Here is a 25,269-nt window from a genome sequence, read left to right as displayed (position 1 = left end):
CTGGCTTCACTTCATGAACACAATATTGGAATTAGGCTCCATAAAAGTCACATTATGCAACTGGTGTCATACGGCACTGAGCAATGGTTGGAGTAAAGATCATGCCTAAATGTTGCATGTCCAACAACATAATACAGGGCAGCTACAAGACTTTTTCAGTAAGGGCAAATATTCGGTTTGCAGCATTGGCCTGGTATCTAAATATCCATTCAGAAGGATTCTCGGTGCCTCATATTTGTACCCAACACCCAGTGTTCACTACTGCCAGCCTTCCCCCTTGCTCTGCCCCTTATTAATACACTTCAAAATAAAAATATATCAAGAATGGCTGACATATGCAGTATATATATGTAGAGACAGAGAGCACACAGACAGATGAAGAAGTGGACTTGTATGGTTGACGATAGCAGGCACGTCTAGTATAAGCGGACATAAAATGCATGCAGGGGGAGAATGCGGAGGAAGGGGCTATGTTTTGCAGTGGTCAGCATATTTGTAAGTAAGTGGCTAGACAGGAGCCATGCTTCCCACAGAGAATAGGAATAAAGCTCTTACTTACAGCATGACACAGAGCCGGCCCATCAGAGACAAGGAAAGGTGGGAGAGAAGAGACAGCAACACAGCGTTTAGAGATCTGTCAATGGTCACAGTTATGTGTTTTATTCATGACAACACCTTCATCAGGACCACCCACAGGCAATAAAGACACATTACTTCTCTTTCACTGGCAAGCAGTCCTAAACCATGACACACTGCAGGGTATTTCAAATATTTCACAGGCTTTGCAGGAATTTGCTGTTTCATTTCTTTGCATAGATTTGCTTTTACCAAAGAAGGAGCCCATTGTCTAGTTTTGATACATTGGCTGTCAGCCGCTATAAATCCTCCACGATAACATCAGCCTCATTACTGAAGGTATGTGGAAGAAACTGGTACTGGGACGAAAAGATCAGTAACTAAGACATGGCTAAGTTGCTGAATCAACGGGCATAGCTGGTTAAGGGGATGCTGCACAGGAATCAATTTTGGTAGGATCAGGCGTCCATTTAATGGGTGATGTTTGGTACCTGCCACCAGAGTTATGTGCCAGTCAGTAAGATGCATGCCTGGTTCACATTTGTGGGCAGATCAAGAGAGATCCATTGACTTTGTATTGAACATTGGCCCATAGACTTTTGAATGTACATCTCGTGAGCTGAGTGCTTTTTCTTCGTGGTTTGATCAATATATCGGGGTCTCAGGAGTGGACCCAGACATCCAGACAAACTTCGATCAACAGTGCATCAGAAAGGCTAAAATATTCCAAAAATCTGTTCAAAGTTTCGTTATACAACAGCGTTCTTCACTCTTGTACAACAGAAGTAATGGGGCTATTCAATAATTTATGGTTTAGCACTCCTTGAACCAGTTGACCATAAAAGTAGTCAAGAACGACTCTTCAAATACAGCACTACAGCAAAACGCCTATCAAAACTTCATTCTAGTTACATATTGTAATACAAGCATTTAATACTCTACCAACTAATGGGAGACACAATAATAAAGTATTTCATGGTTAATCAAATGGATTTACTATTTAGGTACACACAACCTATCATGCTAACCTCATGCAATGTACTAAACCCATGTTAACCATGCAAAATACTTGCATATAAACAGACATGCATCATTGTCATATATGTAGAGAGTGCATCGATGACTAAGCACTGCAATGCAAGGGATACGGCACGGGGTAGCATGCATAAAGGGACTACATTGTACCATGACGCTTATAGATGGGAGGCTTCCGATATATGTTACTTTCTGCGGCAGCTGTGAGGAGAGAGGAAAAGGAAGACGGAAAGAGGGAGGAAAAAGACAGGAGGAAAAGTGAAAGAGGGAGTGTACAGGATAGAGGAGGAGTTCAGGAGACACCATCACAAGAGACAGAGGCGTGACAAGACAACAGGGAGAAGCCAAGATGAGTTAGAGGAAAAACAGGAGTAAGATGAGACAAGAACAATGTTCAATCAAGGCTTTTCTGTCTGATCATAAAGTTACAGGGAAATGTGACAAGTTCTATTGTGAAGGTAAGAATGAAGAAGTTGTGAAGGAAGTGGCACTGTGCTGGAAGGAAACGTCCGGACCGTAGCCCAACATGCATATGTGATATCTATCCATGTTAGCTAAAGGGTTGTATGAAACAAGAAAATACTATGCAAATTTTTTTTACTGGAACTGCATCACTCTTATCCAGGGGTTGTGTCTACTACTTGCAGCTCAGCCCAGTTCAATGGCGATGAGCTTCACTACTAATTACTAGAATTGGACCAGAATTACTTTTTTCTTCTAATTACTTATATAATTTTTTACTGGCAACTAAACCCTTAAAATCTATACTACATGTGTGATTTGTATTGGTGCTCAGTCCCCTACCTACCTGTAACTTAAGTAACGTTTTAGGGGTGACCGGCTCCCATCAAAGCTATGTTGTGTATAGAAACTTGTCATTTGTGTTTTACTCTTCAGATTATGATCACTCTTTAATTATAAAACCCCAATTCCAAAAAAGTTGGGACACTAACATGTAAAGCGAACAAGAATGCAATGGTTTGGAAATCTCTTATGGTCATATTTTATTCACTACAGAATATAAAACACATCACAAATTATGTTAGACATTTTTCCATTTTGTTTGAGAAAATTACCACATTTGGAAATTAATGGCAGCCACATATCCTAAACAATTTGGGACAGAGTTATCAAAGAGCTCAGGAATTCTTCCAGAACTCATTGATGGTGAACACAGTTCACCATGGAATCCACAAATGCAAGTGAAAGCTCTGTCATGCAAAGAAGAAGCCATATATCAACACAATCGAGAAACACTGCTGTCTTTTCTCACTTAAAAAGGACAGAAGTAAAATTTAAAACTATACATATCAATATAAAGTTGAAATTGTATATGGAAATCATGGTCACCGTCCCCTGTGAACTCAACAGGAGATGGACCATCCAACTTGTTATCAGTGCACAGTTCAAAAGTCTGGAACACTGTTGGTATGGGGTTGTATTAGTGCCTATGGCATGGACAGCTTACAGATCTTGAAAGACACTATCAATCCTGAGTAGTGATGAGCAAGTATATTTGTTGCTCGGGTGGTCTCCCGAGTATTTTGGAGTACTCGCAGATTTAGTTTTTGTTGACGCAGTTGCATGATTTGCGGCTGCTAGACAGCTTGAATACATGTGAGGATTCCCTAACAAACAGGCAGCCCCCACATGTATTCAGGCTGTCCAGCAGCCGCAATCATGCAGCTGTGTTGACAAAAACGAAATCTCCGAGCACGCCAAAATACTCGGAGGACACCCAAGCATGCTCGGGAAAACCGGAGCAACGAATATACTCGCTCATCACAAATGCTGAGCAGCACAACCCCTGGCAAAAACTATGTAATCACTGGCCTTGGAGGATGTTCATTCAGTTGTTTAATTTTGTAGAAAAAAAGCAGATCACAGACATGGCACAAAACTAAAGTCATTTCAAATGGCAAATTTCTGGCTTTGAGAAACAATAAAAGAAATCAAGAACAAAAAATGTGGTAGTCAGTACCACATTTTTTGTTCTTGATTTCTTTTACTATTTCTTAAATCCAGAAAGTTGCCATATGAATTGACTTTAGTTTTGTGCCATGTCTGTGATCTGCTTTTTTTCTACAAAATTAAACAACTGAATGAACATCCTCCAAGGCCGGTGATTACATAATTTTTGCCAGGGGTTGTATATAGAGGTTTTAGAACACATATGTTCCCATCCCTACAATGTCTCTTTCCTTTTAGAGAAGGCCGTGCATTTTTCAGCAAGAGAATGCTAAACCACATTTTGCATGGCTTCACAGAAGAAGAGCTCAGGTCATGAACCGACTGCCTGTAGTCCAGACCTATTTCCAACAGAAAACATTTGGCACATTATGAAATGAAAAATTCACCAAAAAAGTGCCAGGAACCTTGACCAAGAACTATTGAGTAGCTACAATCCTACATCAGACAAGAATGGTATAACCCTCTTCTCCCAATTGGTAACACTCTTCTGCCAATTAGTCACCACACGTACCACATGTATACCTCCAGGGAGTGTGTTGTAAAAAAAGAGGGGATAATACACAATGATAGACATGTCCCTGTACCAATTTTGAGTTACAGTATTTTTTTCAAATAAAATGGAAAATGTCTAACATTCACCTTCTGATATCCTATGTTCCTCTGTGAATAAAATAGGGTTACAAGAGATTTCCTAACCGCTGCAGTCCTGTTTTCTTTACATTTTATTCAGCATCCCAACTTTTTGGAATTGGGGTTGTGTGTAATCCCTTGTGATTTTCTTATTTTTTTGATAACCCCTTTGCTTCCTACCTGGTATGTGAAAATGTCGAGGAGCTTGGTAAAGGGTTGGTGTGGAACAGCGTACATCTACCTGGCTATAGTAAGGAGAGTTACGACCACTCTCTGTGCCTGAAACAAGTTAGGTGAATGCGGATTGAAAGGCAGAAAGAATGGATAAGCATCAAAGGGCAACAAGAGTGATGTGAAAAAAAGCAAGAAGAAAGAGGACACACAGTGAGAAATAAGAAAAGAAAAAAGACAAAGCAGAAATAGTGAGATGTTGAGAATCAGTGGGACGTCATAGTCAAGATGGAATGGTTCTGTTGACTCCATATACTATGGAGGCATATACTATGTGTATAGGGAGTTATGTCCTTTACCTATGGATTATATAAAACTAAAAGAATGCCATTATAGTGATACAGAATATTGATACCAAGAAATCATGGATGGTCTGTCTATATATAGCCCTGTTTATTAATCAGACAATGAAATATATTTGATTAAAATTACTGCCAATGGTTCTTAGAGTGACGAGTCTATTGTGCTCTTAGTGGTTTGCAGTGTAAATTGTAATATATAAGGACAAGTCTGGTGTAGATTTATTATTTATTGAACAGTAGACTTGACCACCCTATAGTGTTGTCGTAAGGGAAACCTTGGCATCTCCACAATAAGGTCCCAGGATCATCTATCAACTAGAGATAATATAGATAAGGATGCAGCAGAGGGACAGCTAAGAAAATGAAGTGATCATCTATTGGTGAAACTAGAACAAATAGTTTAGCAGTAGATGAGGATACAATATATGGAGAGGGAATGCTTACCTGACATGTAGTAATGCTGGGGAGAACGTGGCATTGTAAGAGAGATGTCTCGATGGCTATAGAGAGGAGAATCAATATATCCTGGGCTTGATGACCTTCTCTGACGAAGATCCATTCCTTCGTAGATATCCTTTGGAAAGTATGAATTAGATAGTGTCAGCTTGATAAAGATATAGGTCAGTGTTTCCCCAACTCCAGTCCTCACGGACCCCACGGGTCATGTCTTCAGGATTTCCTTAGTATTGTGCAAGTAGTGGAAGTATCATCAAGGCATCAGGAATTGTCTCACCTGTGCAACACTATGGAAATCCTGAAAACATGACCCGTGGGGTCCGTGAGGACTGGAGTTTGGTAAACTGAATGCTGATAAGATGAAGGTAAATAGACCTTAAGGGGGTGTACCAAAGGCGAAAGCACATTTCATTCTAAATCCCTATCTATTTGATGACATAATCTAAACTATTTTCTAATATATGTGCTTTAAAAATTCCCTACTGTTCCCTAACTACACTATATCACTGTTTTTCTATTTTTTTCTACACTAAATGGTGTAGTTAGGGAATGGTAGGGGATTTTTAAAGTAAGTATATCAGAAAATAGCTAAGATTATAGCATCAAATAGGTAGGGATTTAGATACAATTTACTTTCGCCTTCGGACCACCCCTCCCAATGAATAGTCAACCCCTGTCTCAGATAATTTTTTGGGCAGTAGGTAAGTATGTATTGTAAATATTGTAAATCAAGAATATATGACTAAGCATTATCTTGAAAAGGGCCGCTGAGCTTTCCCGACTATTTTAATTAACGCTTGTATTCTGCAGGTACTAACAATTCTAGACCATCATTTCTTAAAACTCTTCACTCTGCCAATCCTGTTATTCCTCTTTACAACTGATGAAGAAATTGAAAACTGGGATTTACTAGTTGTATGTGTCTGCTTACTCTTGCTTTCTTTTTCCCTCCTTGTTTTATTGAATATAACCAATGAACAATGAAAACTGTCTAAACAGACTCCCATGGGGTGGGTTTATGCCACGTGGATCCAGTTTTCGGATTATTTAAACCCCAGCATCTCTCTCTGTGCCCTCATTGTGTTTTTTTGTCCTGATGAAGGAGTTTGTTCGCCTCTGAAAAGCGTAGATTAATAAAACTGTTCTTTGTTCAACACCATCATCGCCATTGGGTATCTTCTTGACCAGCAGCACAGCAGATTTATCCATATAGCCCTCTCTACTATTGCTTTGTGCTTCCACGCTGACAGTGTTACCAAGGTCAGGGTGGGCCACAACTTTTAGACAAGAGAAATCAGTAACACCCATTCGCTATTTTTTTTCATAAATATTTAGGAGGAGTAACAAAGGAATGGCATAGTTCTGAGTTATAAGAAAAGATGTTTTAGGGTTGGTATTACATGGTATTGCGAAACAGACATGTCAGGAGTGATAACAGGCCCTCTTTACCACAACACCAAGTTCTTTATGATAATAATATTATTAGGGCAGTAGTATGAAACATTACCATAATAATTAATAGCAACAGTGTGGCTTTATTCACAGTACTTTTACTTTTTGAGTTTTAAAAAGATCTGTCACCAGGTCAAAAATGGTCAGTTTTTACTTGTTATATTACTACTACCCTGCTGAATATTTATTTTTTGCTTTTTAATTCAACCACACTATTCGAGAAAAATAGGCCAATTTATTTAGTGGTAATTTTTATAGTCTTTACCAAGAGGTTGTTGTTTACAGGATCCTCTGGGGCGTGTCTTCTGGCTGTTCTGCAAAATTACCCTGTGAGCACTGCCCCTTTGACACATACCATAAAAAATAGTACTAAATAAAAAGACCCCTACCTCTTGATTCGTATAGAGAATTTATAAAAAAATATGGAATACTTATTGGAGCAGTGGGAATAAAATCAGCCCAAAACTGGCCACTTTTGACCTGGTGACAGGTCCTGTTTACCTCCAACATGTTTCTATAAGGCTACGTTCACATTTGCGGTGCGTCGGGCGCAACCGCGGCCTCGCATGCGTCCCTATATTTAACATGGGGGCGCATGGACATGCGTTGTCTTGCGTTTTGTGACGCATGCATCTTTTTTGGCGCAAGCGTCAGGGCGCAGAGGACGCAGCAAGTTGCATTTTTTTTGCGTCCAAAATCGGCCAAAAAAGGACGCATGCGTCACAAAACAATGCGTTTTTGCATGCGTTTTGCGTTGCGTCGCTGACGCAACACACAACAACGCAAATGTGAACGTAACCTAATAAAGCTATGGCTACAGTACATGCTAAACTTTGTAGTTCAGGTAAAGACTGGGAGAAGTTAAAGACATTGCAATTGACAATGGTGTGCAGGAGGGATTATTTGGCAGTGAGGTGCGTCAGCATGCTAAGTCATAATGTTATTGTACCTCCCCATAGCTGTATCTCTCCAGCATCTCATCCGATGTGTATCTGCTATAAGGCTCGTAAGAAATGAGGTCAGGGCGCTGCACTGCGTAGATTGCTTTAATCTTAGGGAGAGCAGCTAGGTCCTTGTAATTTAGAATCTCATTGTTTACTTTAGCCTGAGAGAAAAGGAGAAGGGAGAAAAAAAGAACAGGTGACAAGAGCCCATATTTATTGAGGGGATTATTCTCCCGACACCGTATGACCCATTTCCTTCAATGGGTCATGAAGATGGTTTATGGAAGAACACAGCTCACAAATATGGCTGAAAGGGTTAACAATGCGTGTCACACATAGGCCAGGAAAGCATGCATGAAAAAAAAGTATTTCGATTGGAATGCATGTAAAATCGCACAGACAGAGGGCCATATAAAACAGACCAAGATGGGAACGCAATGCTCGGACTGGCCATAGCTCTCCTGCCGACCCAAGCGTGACATTTGCTTAGACATATATGAAGCTGTCACCTTCGTGTGGGTAGAGCTGCTTGCCAGTCCGAAGACTGTGTTTCGATCTCGGTCTGATTTACACTGCCGTCTGACTGCGTCCTTAGGGGGATACATTTTGAAGTAGGTTAGACGTAAAGATCTACAAGACAGAATTATTTGTATATTATGTTCCTCTACAATTAGTGTCTAGGACTGGCCTTAGCCGATACATTTTGTTGGTTGATTCCAATGGTTTTGGTAGGATTTGCCAATATTTTGTCTATGGTCAATCGGAAATTTATGGGTGATAGAACAAACAAGACTGGAACAAGTTGAGTTTTTCCTGCACGTGCTTCAGTTTTACTACAAAGTTTTACTACCATTATCAGCAAAACTGGGCATGTGCTACACCAGCAAATATATCCATAACCATATTCATAGACTGTTCAATGTGCGATTGTCATGAGAGCACTGTAAGTAAGAGATCATTCACACATCAGTGATTTTTCTTATGCAAAAATCGGTCCAAGCTTTATCAGAGTTTGGTCAGTGTGGCAGTTTTTACCATAAGAGTTTGGTCAGTGTGGCAGTTTTTACCATAAGAGTTTGGTCAGAGATTTTTCAAATGAAAAAAAATGAAGTTTCTCAAACTTCCCAAAATAAATGGTCCATAAAAAACGAACAGCACGTGGATGGCATCCGTATGCTGTTCAATTTTTGCTAGGGCCCGATTTTTGTCAAGTTTGATCCGAGACTTGGATGAGAATCGGGTATGATTCTGTGAATTTGTACAGATCACTCGGTCTGCACAAATACCTGGACATGTGAACTACCCCATAGACAAGTATAAGTTCCAACCATGAAAACCATGGATAGATCACATACAATCACATACAACAATAACTGATGTCTGAACCCAAATGATGACTGGAGAAAAGCCACCAATTGATAGGACTGACCTCTTCAGTGCTGCTGTAAAATTAAATAGGATACAGTGATCAGTCTACACATTAGGTGCTAAACCCTCTCATGACAGTGGCATTTTAGTGCTAGATTGTAACCCCATATTAGTGATGGCAAGGATTTGTATTCTAGGGTGAGCAGAATTTTTCTTGTATCCATTATATGAAAATGTGCAGATAGGTAGTCAGTCATCAATCTGAAAGAGGGGCTGAAGAGGAATCAGCCCACATGGTCATGTGCACACAACATCTGTTTCAGGCGGTATGCTACTTAACCCCACTACATGACGGCTAAATACGCCCTAAAAAGAAAGTACTCTTGCATTTATATGTAGAAATGACTTATAGTGCAAATGTTCAGCCTTCTGAGCTTGTCTTAACTCCGTCAAGGTTTCCAAAGATTCAAAGAGGTTAAAGGAAGTGAGATGAAAATTCTTTACACAACTACCACGTGGAAGCCACTCATAGTACAAGTAAGAAAAAAAAACAAAAAGTCACAAAAAATGACCAAAAAGACACTTCAGGAAAAAACGCTGGTGTTTCCTGAGGCATCTTTTGTTTGCAGAACTCAACAGGTATGCACAAGATGTTATGTGTACATTCCCTAATCTGACTCAATCATCTCAATATCAACATGCCAGGTTTTGCTGGTAAAGCAAACGGGATAATGTGGGAGCAGGTAAAGTCGTTATTAATATCCGAATGAAATGCAATAAACAAGATACATAGGGCATGATACTTGTGCCATGTGTGCAATTTACACGTCTCGTTGACAGCCTGCCGCAACTACTACACAAACTGGATATCGGTAATGTAATTGCAAGTCACTTACGCAGATAACCCGATTGGGCGAGCCAATGCTGGATCCTGGTGGGGAAATTGAGGTTTCAGAAGCTCTCCTGTACTGTGAACACAAGCAAAGAATACATAATAAGTCTAAGCAAGTAGTCAAAATATGAAGTGGAATATATATATATAATAAACTGCCAATGCAAACCTGCCTATTACTGGAAAACATAAATAGCAACACAAACTCCCAAGCCTAACCCAATCTAAAGGCTCAGTCCTTATCAATGTAAGCAATTCAGTATTAAACCACAATGGAATCCTTCTTCCTTGGTGTATTTGTACCTAGAAAACGGACATAAAACCCATCCATAAAAGCTAGCCTTCCTTTTCGATCATATAAATGAGCAAACTATGAAGTTAGTAAGAATTCGGATTCGTTTGCTGAAATGATTGATTAATGTTTACCACTCATCTGTATAATATCCAGCCTGGTTCCCCTGATAAGGAATGTCTTTGTTCTTGAATTCTCAGCCGCTGCCAAACAAGACATTATTTTCTCTATAAAGTATGTTAGATCCCGCATGGAAAGCACAACTGCACTATACAGTGACTTTGGACTACGTACGCGGTCTTGTTTCTTTTGTAGGATCCTTATTATTCCTCTAATGGCAGGAATGCAAACAAAAATGACATTGGCCGTGGACGTAATAAGCTCGGGAACATTTGGTTTTCTACATGGAACTAGCGTAAGAGTAAAATGGGGTGTTTCGGTCTTTTTCTCAAAACAGTGGTATAGTATGTGAGAAACTGAAGTCCCCCTGAAATGAAGACAGCAAATTATTTTCTCCACAGCTACCGCCAAGAGTTGATTGCCGTGATCAGAATCCAATTATGCCAAACACATAACAAGAAGAACTAAATGAGATGTGACGTTCTTCTCTTCTTGAGCTGAGAAACCTGATTTCCTCTAGTGTCCTTGGGACTTGTCCTAAGAAGGTGGTTTCCGTAAAGAGGATGTTCGTAAGATGTACAGTATCTTCAAGGTCACACATCTGCTTCCTGGTTTTGCCTCTGCAAGATGGGTGGAGCGCATGGGCACTACGACGGGTTCTAGCAGTGCGAGTAGACTGTAGAGCATATATCCTGCAGCCCCCTCTTTGCCTACGTAACCGGCCAATCTGAGACTGCAGAAGTGGCAGATAACCTAGGCAACAAGGTGTACACGATCAAATTAAACATAGAACAGAGAGGATTTTTAAGAAGGGGTACATTTCAAAGTTGCTTATTTTTGCAAACACTTTACCATTTTACCTATTTCTGAGCTTGAGACAACTGCTCAATTAATACAAATCATCATGTGGCCCAGCAGTAATTTAATTCTGATTTAACACAAAAAAAGCTAAAAATAAAAATATTCTCAATGCAAAGAATTGCAAAGATTTCTGCTCAAATGAGAGAAAGGTGCCCTCTGATGCTTGCGTAGATAAAGCCTGGCATGAAGGTAATCTGGGGAGTTCACATACACGCTGCAGTATCCTTCACGAGACCAATAAGACTGCAGGAGATGCTACAACACGCAGGAGAATGAACTGTCCTTCATCATTGTCCTTCTCTTCTAGCCAGTTTTGTTGTCTCTTCCAACAGTCTGCTTAGATTAGCAATTGGTGCTGAGAGGGTAATGTTTCCATTGTACACTTCTATAGGGTTTCACTATGCGTTTCCGTCCTGTTTCTGACAATGCTGAAATTGATGCAGCCCTTCAATTATTGTGCACAGCAGTAAATGCTGTCAGTGGTTATTCCGTTAGCTCAGTTTAGAGAGACAAGATACAAGGATCACTTTGCGGTGTGCTGCTACATCGCAGAATAACGTAGGTGAATGGGGTCGTATTAAATCTGTAAGGTACTAGGTTTTTTTAGGGTTGGCATTTGTTCATTTAAAGAACATGGCTACAACTGTGAACATTCGTTTTTCTTTTTATTGTGAAGAAATCAACAACGTTAACGTCTGGGCTTATACTAAGCCACTCCAAAATATTTACGCAATTCCACTTAAACCACTCGAGTATTGCTTTAGAAGCATTCTTTGGGTCATTGTCTTGTTGGAAGGTGAACCTCCATCCCAGTCTCAAATCACTGACAGACTGAAACAGGATTTGCTAAAGAATATCCCTGTATTTTACACCATCCATCTTCCCTTCAACTCGGACCATTTTCCCTGTCCCTGCTGCTGAAAAACATCCTCACAGCATGATGCTGCCACCATGTTTAACTGTGGGGATTGTGTTCTTGGGGTGATGAGCTGTGTTTCTTTGGCGCCAGACATAGCGTTTACTTTGGTGGCCAAAAAGTTAAATTTTGGTCACATATTACTACAGCACCTTCCTCCATACCTTTGGAGAGTCTCCCACATGTCTTTTGGCAAACTCAAAAACAAGCCTTACAGTTTTCGTGTGTAAGTAAAGGCTATTTTCGGCCTACTTTTACATTAAAGGTCACTTCTATGGCGTGTACGGCTTATTGTAGCTGTATAGACAGATACTCCAGTCTCTGCTTAATAACCATGTAGCTCCTTCAGGGTTACCTTTGGCTTCTGTGCTGCCTCTCTGATTAATGCCCTACTTGCACAGGCTAAGAGTTTTGGTGAGCAGCCAACTCTTGGCAGGTTTGTTGTGGTACCATGTTCTTTCCATTGAAGATAATGGATCTGATGGTTCTCCAGGGATCATGAGAGATTGGGATTTTTGTATAACCCAACCCTGACTTGTACTTCTCAACAACTTTGTATCTTACTTGTCTTGAGATGTCCTTGGTCTTCATGATGTTGTTTGGTTGCTTAATGGTGTTGCCGCCTCTGTGGCCTTTCAGAAAAGGTGTATATATACTGACGGACCATGTGACACTTAGATTACACACAGGTGGACTTCCTTTCACTAAGCATGTGACTTATGAAGGTAACTGATTGTACCAGAATTTTTTAGGAGCTTTATAGCAAAAGGGGTGAATAAATATGCACATTCCAATTTTTAGTTATTGTATCCCATAAGTTTAATTTTTGCCTAGATTTTTCTAACTTCACTACTATTTAGTGCTGATGCATCACAAACAAATTAGATTAAAAATATGTAAACACAGGTTGTAATATATAAAATAGGCAAAATGCTAAGGGGGTGAATACTTTCGCATGCCAATGTAGCAGCAGCATAGAGCGATAAAAAACATGACATTACAGGTAAAATATCTGTCACCTTAGGTCCCCTTCACACGTCCGTATAAAACTGGTACCAGAAAAAAAGTACTGGTGTCATTAGTGTTTTGGATCAGTGAGCTATCGGTGTATCATCAGTGTGCCATCAGTGTATCATCAGTGTGCCATCAGTGTATCATCAGTGTGCCATCAGTGTATCATCAGTGTGCCATCAGTGTATCATCAGTGTGCCATCAGTGTATCATCAGTGTGCCTTCGGTGTATCATCACTGTGTCATCAGTGTGCCATCGGTGTATCATCACTGTGTCATCAGTGTGTCATTAGTGTGCCATCAGTGTATCATCAGTGTGCCATCAGTGTATCATCACTGTGTCATCAGTGTGTCATTAGTGTACCATCAGTGTATCATCACTGTGTCATCAGTGTGCCATCGGTGTATCATCACTGTGTCATCAGTGTGTCCTTAGTGTGCCATCGGTGTATCAGTGTGCCATCAGTGTATCAGTGTATCATCACTGTGTCATCAATGTGTCATCAGTGTGCCATCAGTGTGCCATCAGTGTATTATCACTGTATCATCAGTGTGTCATCAGTGTATGATCAGTGTGTCATTAGTTTGCCATCAGTGTATGATCAGTGTGTCATCAGTGTATCATCAGTGTATATGATCAGTGTATCATCACTGTGTCATCAGTGCGTCATTAGTGTGCCATAAATGTATCATCAGTGTGCCATCAGTGTATCATCACTGTGTCAGTGTGCAATCAGTGTGCCATCAGTGTGTCATCAGTGTGCCATCAGTGTATCATCACTATGTAATCAGTGTGTCATTACTGTGCCATCAGTGTATAATCACTGTGTCATCAGTGATTAGTGTGCCATCATTGTATGATCATTGTATGATCATTGTATCATCAGTGTGCCATCAGTGTATCATCAGTGTGCCATCAGTGTATCATCAGTGTATCATCAATGTATCATCAGTGTGTCATTAGTGTGCCATCAGTGTAGTGTGCCATCAGTGTGTCATCAGTGTGCCATCAATGTCTCATCACTGTGTCATCAGTGTGTCATTAGTGTGCCATCAGTGTATGGTCAGTGTACCATCTGTGTGCCATCAGTGTGCCATCAGTGTATCATCACTGTGTCATCAGTGTGTCATCAGTGTGTCATCAGTGTGCCATCAGTGTATCATCACTGTGTCATCAGTGTGTCCTTAGTGTGCCATCAGTGTATCATCAGTGTATCATCAGTGTGCCATCAGTGTATCATCAGTGTGCCATCAGTGTATCATGAGTGTATCATCAGTGTATGATCAGTGTGTCATTAGTGTGCCATCAGTGTATCATCAGTGTGCCATCAGTGTATCATCACTGTGTTATCAGTGTGTTACAATAATAATAATAATAATCTTTATTTTTATATAGCGCTAACATATTCCGCAGCGCTTTACAGGTTGCACACATTATCGTGTTATCAGTGTGCCATCAGTGTATCATCAGTGTGCCATCAGTGTATCATCACTGTGTTATCAGTGTGTTACAATAATAATAATAATAATAATAATCTTTATTTTTATATAGCGCTAACATATTCCGCAGCGCTTTACAGGTTGCACACATTATCGTGTTATCAGTGTGCCATGAGTGTGCCATCAGTGTATCATCAATGTATCATCAGTGTGTCATTAGTGTGCCATCACTGTGTCATCAGTGTGTCATTAGTGTGCCATCAGTGTATCATCAGTGTTTTGGATCAGTGTGCCATCAGTGTATCATCAGTGTGTCATTAGTGTGCCATCAGTGTATCAACAGTGTTTTGGATCAGTGTGCCATCAGTGTATCATCAGTGTGTCATTAGTGTGCCATCAGTGTATCATCAGTGTTTTGGATCAGTGTGCCATCAGTGTATCATCAGTGTGTCATTAGTGTGCCATCAGTGTATCATCAGTGTTTTGGATCAGTGTGCCATCAGCGTATCATCAGTGTGTCATCAGTGTGCCATCAGTGTATCATCAGTGTGTCATTAGTGTGCCATCAGTGTATCATAAATGTGTCATTAGTGTGCCATCAGTGTATCATCAGTGTGTCATTAGTGTGCCATCAGTGTATCATCAGTGTGTCATTAGTGTGCCATCAGTGTATCATCAGTGTTTTGGATCAGTGTGCCATCAGTGTATCATCAGTGTGTCATTAGTGTGCCATCAGTGTATCAACAGTGTTTTGGATCAGTGTGCCATCAGTGTATCATCAGTGTGTCATTAGTGTGCCATCAGTGTATCATCAGTGTTTTGGATCAGTGTGCCATCAGTGTATCATCAGTGTGTCATTAGTGTGCCATCAGTGTATCAACAGTGTTTTGGATCAGTGTGCCATCAGTGTATCATCAGTGTGTCATTAGTGTGCCATCAGTGTATCATCAGTGTTTTGGATCAGTGTGCCATCAGCGTATCATCAGTGTGTCATCAGTGTGTCATTAGTGTGCCATCAGTGTATCATCAGTGTGTCATTAGTGTGCCATCAGTGTATCATCAGTATGTCATTAGTGTGCCATCAGTGTATCATCAGTGTGTCATTAGTGTGCCATCAGTGTATCATCAATGTGTCATTAGTGTGCCATCAGTGTATCAACAGTGTTTTGGATCAGTGTGCCATCAGTGTATCATCAGTGTGTCATTAGTGTGCCATCAGTGTATCATCAGTGTTTTGGATCAGTGTGCCATCAGCGTATCATCAGTGTGTCATCAGTGTGTCATTAGTGTGCCATCAGTGTATCATCAGTGTGTCATTAGTGTGCCATCAGTGTATCATCAGTGTGTCATTAGTGTGCCATCAGTGTATCAACAGTGTTTTGGATCAGTGTGCCATCAGTGTATCATCAGTGTGTCATTAGTGTGCCATCAGTGTATCATCAGTGTTTTGGATCAGTGTGCCATCAGCGTATCATCAGTGTGTCATCAGTGTGTCATTAGTGTGCCATCAGCCTATCATCAGTGTGTCATTAGTGTGCCATCAGTGTATCATCAGTATGTCATTAGTGTGCCATCAGTGTATCATCAGTGTGTCATTAGTGTGCCATCAGTGTATCATCAATGTGTCATTAGTGTGCCATCAGTGTATCATCAGTGTGTCATTAGTGTGCCATCAGTGTATCATCAGTGTGTCATTAGGGTGCCATCAGTGTATCATCAGTGTGTCATTAGTGTGCCATCAGTGTATCATCAGTGTGTCATTAGTGTGCCATCAGTGTATCATCAGTGTGTCATTAGTGTGCCATCAGTGTATCATCAGTTTGTCATCAGTGTGTCATTAGTGTGCCATCAGTGTATCATCAGTGTGTCATCAGTGTATCCTTAGTGTGCCATCAGTGTATCATCAGTGCATCATCAGTGTATCATCAGTGTATCATCAGTGTGTCATTAGTGTGCCATCAGCGTATCATCCGTGTGTCATCAGTGTGTCATTAGTGTGCCATCAGTGTATCATCAGTGTGTCATTAGTGTGCCATCAGTGTATCATCAGTGTGTCATTAGTGTGCCATCAGTGTATCATCAGTGTGTCATTAGTGTGCCATCAGTGTATCATCAGTGTGTCATTAGTGTGCCATCAGTGTATCATCAGTGTGTCATTAGTGTGCCATCAGTGTATCATCAGTGTGTCATTAGTGTGCCATCAGTGTATCATCAGTGTGTCATCAGTGTGTCATTAGTGTGCCATCAGTGTATCATCAGTGTATCATCAGTGTGTCATCAGTGTATCCTTAGTGTGCCATCAGTGTATCATCAGTGTATCATCAGTGCATCATCAGTGTATCATCAGTGTGTCATCAGTGTGTCATTAGTGTGCCATCAGTGTATCATCAGTGTGTCATTAGTGTGCCATCAGTGTATCATCAGTGTGTCATCAGTGTGCCATCAGTGTATCATCAGTGTGCCATCAGTGTGCCATCAGTGTATCATCAGTGTGTCATCAGTGTGCCATCAGTGTATCATCAGTGTGCCATCAGTGTGCCATCAGTGTATCATCAGTGTGTCATCAGTGTATCATCAGTGTGTCATCAGTGTGTCATCAGTGTATCATCAGTGTATCATCAGTGTGTCATTAGTGTGCCATCAGCGTATCATCAGTGTCATCAGTGTGTCATTAGTGTGCCATCAGTGTATCATCAGTGTGTCATTAGTGTGCCATCAGTGTATCATCAGTGTGTCATTAGTGTGCCATCAGTGTATCATCAGTGTGTCATTAGTGTGCCATCAGTGTATCATCAGTGTGTCATTAGTGTGCCATCAGTGTATCATCAGTGTGTCATTAGTGTGCCATCAGTGTATCATCAGTGTGTCATTAGTGTGCCATCAGTGTATCATCAGTGTGTCATTAGTGTGCCATCAGTGTATCATCAGTGTGTCATCAGTGTGTCATTAGTGTGCCATCAGTGTATCATCAGTGTATCATCAGTGTGTCATCAGTGTATCCTTAGTGTGCCATCAGTGTATCATCAGTGTATGATCAGTGCATCATCAGTGTATCATCAGTGTGTCATCAGTGTGTCATTAGTGTGCCATCAGTGTATCATCAGTGTGTCATTAGTGTGCCATCAGTGTATCATCAGTGTGTCATCAGTGTGCCATCAGTGTATCATCAGTGTGCCATCAGTGTGCCATCAGTGTATCATCAGTGTGTCATCAGTGTGCCATCAGTGTATCATCAGTGTGCCATCAGTGTATCATCAGTGTGTCATCAGTGTACCATCAGTGTATCATCAGTGTGTCATCAGTGTATCATCAGTGTATCATCAGTGTGTCATCAGTGTATCATCAGTGTATCATCAGTGTGTCATCAGTGTGTCATTAGTGTGTCATTAGTGTGCCATCAGTGTATCATCAGTGTGTCATTAGTGTGCCATCAGTGTATCATCAGTGTGTCATCAGTGTGCCATCAGTGTATCATCAGTGTGCCATCAGTGTGCCATCAGTGTATCATCAGTGTGTCATCAGTGTGCCATCAGTGTATCATCAGTGTGCCATCAGTGTGCCATCAGTGTATCATCAGTGTGCCATCAGTGTGTCATCAGTGTGCCATCAGTGTATCATCAGTGTGCCATCAGTGTGCCATCAGTGTATCATCAGTGTGCCATCAGTGTGTCATCAGTGTGCCATCAGTGTATCATCAGTGTATCATCAGTGTGTCATCAGTGTATCATCAGTGTATCATCAGTGTGCCATCAGTGTATCATCAGTGTGCCATCAGTGTATCATCAGTGTGCCATCAGTGTATCATCAGTGTGCCATCAGTGTGCCATCAGTGTATCATCAGTGTGCCATCAGTGTGTCATCAGTGTGCCATCAGTGTATCATCAGTGTATCATCAGTGTGTCATCAGTGTATCATCAGTGTATCATCAGTGTGTCATCAGTGTATCATCAGTGTATCATCAGTGTATCATCAGTGTGTCATCAGTGTATCATCAGTGTGCCATCAGTGTATCATCAGTGTCATCAGTGTGTCATTAGTGTGCCATCAGTGTATCATCAGTGTGTCATTAGTGTGCCATCAGTGTGTCATCAGTGTATCATCAGTGTGCCATCAGTGTATCATCAGTGTCATCAGTGTGTCATTAGTGTGCCATCAGTGTATCATCAGTGTGTCATTAGTGTGCCATCAGTGTATCATCAGTGTGTCATTAGTGTGCCATCAGTGTATCATCAGTGTGTCATTAGTGTGCCATCAGTGTATCATCAGTGTGTCATTAGTGTGCCATCAGTGTATCATCAGTGTGTCATTAGTGTGCCATCAGTGTATCATCAGTGTGTCATTAGTGTGCCATCAGTGTATCATCAGTGTGTCATCAGTGTGTCATTAGTGTGCCATCAGTGTATCATCAGTGTATCATCAGTGTGTCATCAGTGTATCCTTAGTGTGCCATCAGTGTATCATCAGTGTATGATCAGTGCATCATCAGTGTATCATCAGTGTGTCATCAGTGTGTCATTAGTGTGCCATCAGTGTATCATCAGTGTGTCATTAGTGTGCCATCAGTGTATCATCAGTGTGTCATTAGTGTGCCATCAGTGTATCATCAGTGTGTCATTAGTGTGCCATCAGTGTATCATCAGTGTGTCATTAGTGTGCCATCAGTGTATCATCAGTGTGTCATCAGTGTGTCATTAGTGTGCCATCAGTGTATCATCAGTGTATCATCAGTGTGTCATCAGTGTATCCTTAGTGTGCCATCAGTGTATCATCAGTGTATGATCAGTGCATCATCAGTGTATCATCAGTGTGTCATCAGTGTGTCATTAGTGTGCCATCAGTGTATCATCAGTGTGTCATTAGTGTGCCATCAGTGTATCATCAGTGTGTCATCAGTGTGCCATCAGTGTATCATCAGTGTGTCATTAGTGTGCCATCAGTGTATCAACAGTGTTTTGGATCAGTGTGCCATCAGTGTATCATCAGTGTGTCATTAGTGTGCCATCAGTGTATCATCAGTGTTCTGGATCAGTGTGCCATCAGTGTATCATCAGTGTGTCATTAGTGTGCCATCAGTGTATCATCAGTGTTTTGGATCAGTGTGCCATCAGCGTATCATCAGTGTGTCATCAGTGTGCCATCAGTGTATCATCAGTGTGTCATTAGTGTGCCATCAGTGTATCATCAATGTGTCATTAGTGTGCCATCAGTGTATCATCAGTGTGTCATTAGTGTGCCATCAGTGTATCATCAGTGTGTCATTAGTGTGCCATCAGTGTATCATCAGTGTTTTGGATCAGTGTGCCATCAGTGTATCATCAGTGTGTCATTAGTGTGCCATCAGTGTATCAACAGTGTTTTGGATCAGTGTGCCATCAGTGTATCATCAGTGTGTCATTAGTGTGCCATCAGTGTATCATCAGTGTTTTGGATCAGTGTGCCATCAGTGTATCATCAGTGTGTCATTAGTGTGCCATCAGTGTATCAACAGTGTTTTGGATCAGTGTGCCATCAGTGTATCATCAGTGTGTCATTAGTGTGCCATCAGTGTATCATCAGTGTTTTGGATCAGTGTGCCATCAGCGTATCATCAGTGTGTCATCAGTGTGTCATTAGTGTGCCATCAGTGTATCATCAGTGTGTCATTAGTGTGCCATCAGTGTATCATCAGTATGTCATTAGTGTGCCATCAGTGTATCATCAGTGTGTCATTAGTGTGCCATCAGTGTATCATCAATGTGTCATTAGTGTGCCATCAGTGTATCAACAGTGTTTTGGATCAGTGTGCCATCAGTGTATCATCAGTGTGTCATTAGTGTGCCATCAGTGTATCATCAGTGTTTTGGATCAGTGTGCCATCAGCGTATCATCAGTGTGTCATCAGTGTGTCATTAGTGTGCCATCAGTGTATCATCAGTGTGTCATTAGTGTGCCATCAGTGTATCATCAGTGTGTCATTAGTGTGCCATCAGTGTATCAACAGTGTTTTGGATCAGTGTGCCATCAGTGTATCATCAGTGTGTCATTAGTGTGCCATCAGTGTATCATCAGTGTTTTGGATCAGTGTGCCATCAGCGTATCATCAGTGTGTCATCAGTGTGTCATTAGTGTGCCATCAGCCTATCATCAGTGTGTCATTAGTGTGCCATCAGTGTATCATCAGTATGTCATTAGTGTGCCATCAGTGTATCATCAGTGTGTCATTAGTGTGCCATCAGTGTATCATCAATGTGTCATTAGTGTGCCATCAGTGTATCATCAGTGTGTCATTAGTGTGCCATCAGTGTATCATCAGTGTGTCATTAGTGTGCCATCAGTGTATCATCAGTGTGTCATTAGTGTGCCATCAGTGTATCATCAGTGTGTCATTAGTGTGCCATCAGTGTATCATCAGTGTGTCATTAGTGTGCCATCAGTGTATCATCAGTTTGTCATCAGTGTGTCATTAGTGTGCCATCAGTGTATCATCAGTGTGTCATCAGTGTATCCTTAGTGTGCCATCAGTGTATCATCAGTGCATCATCAGTGTATCATCAGTGTATCATCAGTGTGTCATTAGTGTGCCATCAGCGTATCATCCGTGTGTCATCAGTGTGTCATTAGTGTGCCATCAGTGTATCATCAGTGTGTCATTAGTGTGCCATCAGTGTATCATCAGTGTGTCATTAGTGTGCCATCAGTGTATCATCAGTGTGTCATTAGTGTGCCATCAGTGTATCATCAGTGTGTCATTAGTGTGCCATCAGTGTATCATCAGTGTGTCATTAGTGTGCCATCAGTGTATCATCAGTGTGTCATTAGTGTGCCATCAGTGTATCATCAGTGTGTCATCAGTGTGTCATTAGTGTGCCATCAGTGTATCATCAGTGTATCATCAGTGTGTCATCAGTGTATCCTTAGTGTGCCATCAGTGTATCATCAGTGTATCATCAGTGCATCATCAGTGTATCATCAGTGTGTCATCAGTATGTCATTAGTGTGCCATCAGTGTATCATCAGTGTGTCATTAGTGTGCCATCAGTGTATCATCAGTGTGTCATCAGTGTGCCATCAGTGTATCATCAGTGTGCCATCAGTGTGCCATCAGTGTATCATCAGTGTGTCATCAGTGTGCCATCAGTGTATCATCAGTGTGCCATCAGTGTGCCATCAGTGTATCATCAGTGTGTCATCAGTGTATCATCAGTGTGTCATCAGTGTGTCATCAGTGTATCATCAGTGTATCATCAGTGTGTCATTAGTGTGCCATCAGCGTATCATCAGTGTCATCAGTGTGTCATTAGTGTGCCATCAGTGTATCATCAGTGTGTCATTAGTGTGCCATCAGTGTATCATCAGTGTGTCATTAGTGTGCCATCAGTGTATCATCAGTGTGTCATTAGTGTGCCATCAGTGTATCATCAGTGTGTCATTAGTGTGCCATCAGTGTATCATCAGTGTGTCATTAGTGTGCCATCAGTGTATCATCAGTGTGTCATTAGTGTGCCATCAGTGTATCATCAGTGTGTCATTAGTGTGCCATCAGTGTATCATCAGTGTGTCATCAGTGTGTCATTAGTGTGCCATCAGTGTATCATCAGTGTATCATCAGTGTGTCATCAGTGTATCCTTAGTGTGCCATCAGTGTATCATCAGTGTATGATCAGTGCATCATCAGTGTATCATCAGTGTGTCATCAGTGTGTCATTAGTGTGCCATCAGTGTATCATCAGTGTGTCATTAGTGTGCCATCAGTGTATCATCAGTGTGTCATCAGTGTGCCATCAGTGTATCATCAGTGTGCCATCAGTGTGCCATCAGTGTATCATCAGTGTGTCATCAGTGTGCCATCAGTGTATCATCAGTGTGCCATCAGTGTATCATCAGTGTGTCATCAGTGTACCATCAGTGTATCATCAGTGTGTCATCAGTGTATCATCAGTGTATCATCAGTGTGTCATCAGTGTATCATCAGTGTATCATCAGTGTGTCATCAGTGTGTCATTAGTGTGTCATTAGTGTGCCATCAGTGTATCATCAGTGTGTCATTAGTGTGCCATCAGTGTATCATCAGTGTGTCATCAGTGTGCCATCAGTGTATCATCAGTGTGCCATCAGTGTGCCATCAGTGTATCATCAGTGTGTCATCAGTGTGCCATCAGTGTATCATCAGTGTGCCATCAGTGTGCCATCAGTGTATCATCAGTGTGCCATCAGTGTGTCATCAGTGTGCCATCAGTGTATCATCAGTGTGCCATCAGTGTGCCATCAGTGTATCATCAGTGTGCCATCAGTGTGTCATCAGTGTGCCATCAGTGTATCATCAGTGTATCATCAGTGTGTCATCAGTGTATCATCAGTGTATCATCAGTGTGCCATCAGTGTATCATCAGTGTGCCATCAGTGTATCATCAGTGTGCCATCAGTGTATCATCAGTGTGCCATCAGTGTGCCATCAGTGTATCATCAGTGTGCCATCAGTGTGTCATCAGTGTGCCATCAGTGTATCATCAGTGTATCATCAGTGTGTCATCAGTGTATCATCAGTGTATCATCAGTGTGTCATCAGTGTATCATCAGTGTATCATCAGTGTATCATCAGTGTGTCATCAGTGTATCATCAGTGTGCCATCAGTGTATCATCAGTGTCATCAGTGTGTCATTAGTGTGCCATCAGTGTATCATCAGTGTGTCATTAGTGTGCCATCAGTGTGTCATCAGTGTATCATCAGTGTGCCATCAGTGTATCATCAGTGTCATCAGTGTGTCATTAGTGTGCCATCAGTGTATCATCAGTGTGTCATTAGTGTGCCATCAGTGTATCATCAGTGTGTCATTAGTGTGCCATCAGTGTATCATCAGTGTGTCATTAGTGTGCCATCAGTGTATCATCAGTGTGTCATTAGTGTGCCATCAGTGTATCATCAGTGTGTCATTAGTGTGCCATCAGTGTATCATCAGTGTGTCATTAGTGTGCCATCAGTGTATCATCAGTGTGTCATCAGTGTGTCATTAGTGTGCCATCAGTGTATCATCAGTGTATCATCAGTGTGTCATCAGTGTATCCTTAGTGTGCCATCAGTGTATCATCAGTGTATGATCAGTGCATCATCAGTGTATCATCAGTGTGTCATCAGTGTGTCATTAGTGTGCCATCAGTGTATCATCAGTGTGTCATTAGTGTGCCATCAGTGTATCATCAGTGTGTCATTAGTGTGCCATCAGTGTATCATCAGTGTGTCATTAGTGTGCCATCAGTGTATCATCAGTGTGTCATTAGTGTGCCATCAGTGTATCATCAGTGTGTCATCAGTGTGTCATTAGTGTGCCATCAGTGTATCATCAGTGTATCATCAGTGTGTCATCAGTGTATCCTTAGTGTGCCATCAGTGTATCATCAGTGTATGATCAGTGCATCATCAGTGTATCATCAGTGTGTCATCAGTGTGTCATTAGTGTGCCATCAGTGTATCATCAGTGTGTCATTAGTGTGCCATCAGTGTATCATCAGTGTGTCATCAGTGTGCCATCAGTGTATCATCAGTGTGCCATCAGTGTATCATCAGTGTGTCATCAGTGTGCCATCAGTGTATCATCAGTGTTCCATCAGTGTGCCATCAGTGTATCATCAGTGTGTCATCAGTGTGTCATCAGTGTATCATCAGTGTGTCATCAGTGTACCATCAGTGTATCATCAGTGTGTCATCAGTGTATCATCAGTGTATCATCAGTGTGTCATTAGTGTGCCATCAGTGTGTCATCAGTGTATCATCAGTGTATCATCAGTGTGTCATCAGTGTATCATCAGTGTATCATCAGTGTGTCATCAGTGTGCCATCAGTGTATCATCAGTGTGCCATCAGTGTATCATCAGTGTGTCATCAGTGTGCCATCAGTGTATCATCAGTGTTCCATCAGTGTGCCATCAGTGTATCATCAGTGTGTCATCAGTGTGTCATCAGTGTATCATCAGTGTGTCATCAGTGTACCATCAGTGTATCATCAGTGTGTCATCAGTGTATCATCAGTGTATCATCAGTGTATCATCAGTGTGTCATTAGTGTGCCATCAGTGTGTCATCAGTGTATCATCAGTGTGTCATCAGTGTATCATCAGTGTATCATCAGTGTGTCATCAGTGTGTCATTAGTGTGTCATTAGTGTGCCATCAGTGTATCATCAGTGTGTCATTAGTGTGCCATCAGTGTATCATCAGTGTGCCATCAGTGTATCATCAGTGTGTCATCAGTGTGCCATCAGTGTATCATCAGTGTGCCATCAGTGTATCATCAGTGTGTCATCAGTGTATCATCAGTGTATCATCAGTGTGCCATCAGTGTATCATCAGTGTATCATCAGTGTATCATCAGTGTGTCATCAGTGTGTCATCAGTGTGTCATTAGTGTGCCATCAGTGTGTCATCAGTGTATCATCAGTGTGTCATCAGTGTGTCATTAGTGTGCCATCAGTGTATCATCAGTGTATCATCAGTGTGTCATCAGTGTGTCATTAGTGTGTCATTAGTGTGCCATCAGTGTATCATCAGTGTGTCATCAGTGTATCATCAGTGTGTCATCAGTGTGTCATCAGTGTATCATCAGTGTGCCATCAGTGTATCATCAGTGTGTCATCAGTGTATCATCAGTGTGTCATCAGTGTGTCATCAGTGTATCATCAGTGTATCATCAGTGTGTCATCAGTGTGTCATTAGTGTGCCATCAGTGTATCATCAGTGTGCCATCAGTGTATCATCAGTGTGTCATCAGTGTATCATCAGTGTGTCATCAGTGTGTCATT

General features: G+C 41.3%; 1 protein-coding gene across 5 annotated transcripts in view; it reads right to left on the bottom strand.

Annotated features, from left to right (window-relative positions):
- ABLIM3 (actin binding LIM protein family member 3) overlaps window positions 1-25,269 on the bottom strand; it is a 252,165-nt gene that overhangs the window by 15,428 nt on the left and 211,468 nt on the right. For 2 of the 5 annotated variants that reach the window (XM_069764136.1, XM_069764140.1), the window contains exons 9-13: window positions 9,862-9,933; window positions 7,603-7,758; window positions 5,190-5,319; window positions 4,393-4,491; window positions 1,762-1,812 (exon numbers count right to left, since the gene is read on the bottom strand). In XM_069764136.1, coding sequence (XP_069620237.1) covers window positions 1,762-1,812; window positions 4,393-4,491; window positions 5,190-5,319; window positions 7,603-7,758; window positions 9,862-9,933 — 508 coding nt within the window. The remainder of the gene's footprint in view (window positions 1-1,761; window positions 1,813-4,392; window positions 4,492-5,189; window positions 5,320-7,602; window positions 7,759-9,861; window positions 9,934-25,269) is intronic. The other 3 variants (XM_069764137.1, XM_069764138.1, XM_069764139.1) reach the window with 3 other exon arrangements.

This window comes from Ranitomeya imitator, chromosome 4 (genome assembly GCF_032444005.1).
Source record: "Ranitomeya imitator isolate aRanImi1 chromosome 4, aRanImi1.pri, whole genome shotgun sequence".
Taxonomy (NCBI): Eukaryota; Metazoa; Chordata; class Amphibia; order Anura; family Dendrobatidae; genus Ranitomeya; species Ranitomeya imitator.
The sequence above is the reverse complement of the archived record's forward strand: the minus strand, read 5'-3'. Positions and strand labels throughout refer to the sequence as shown.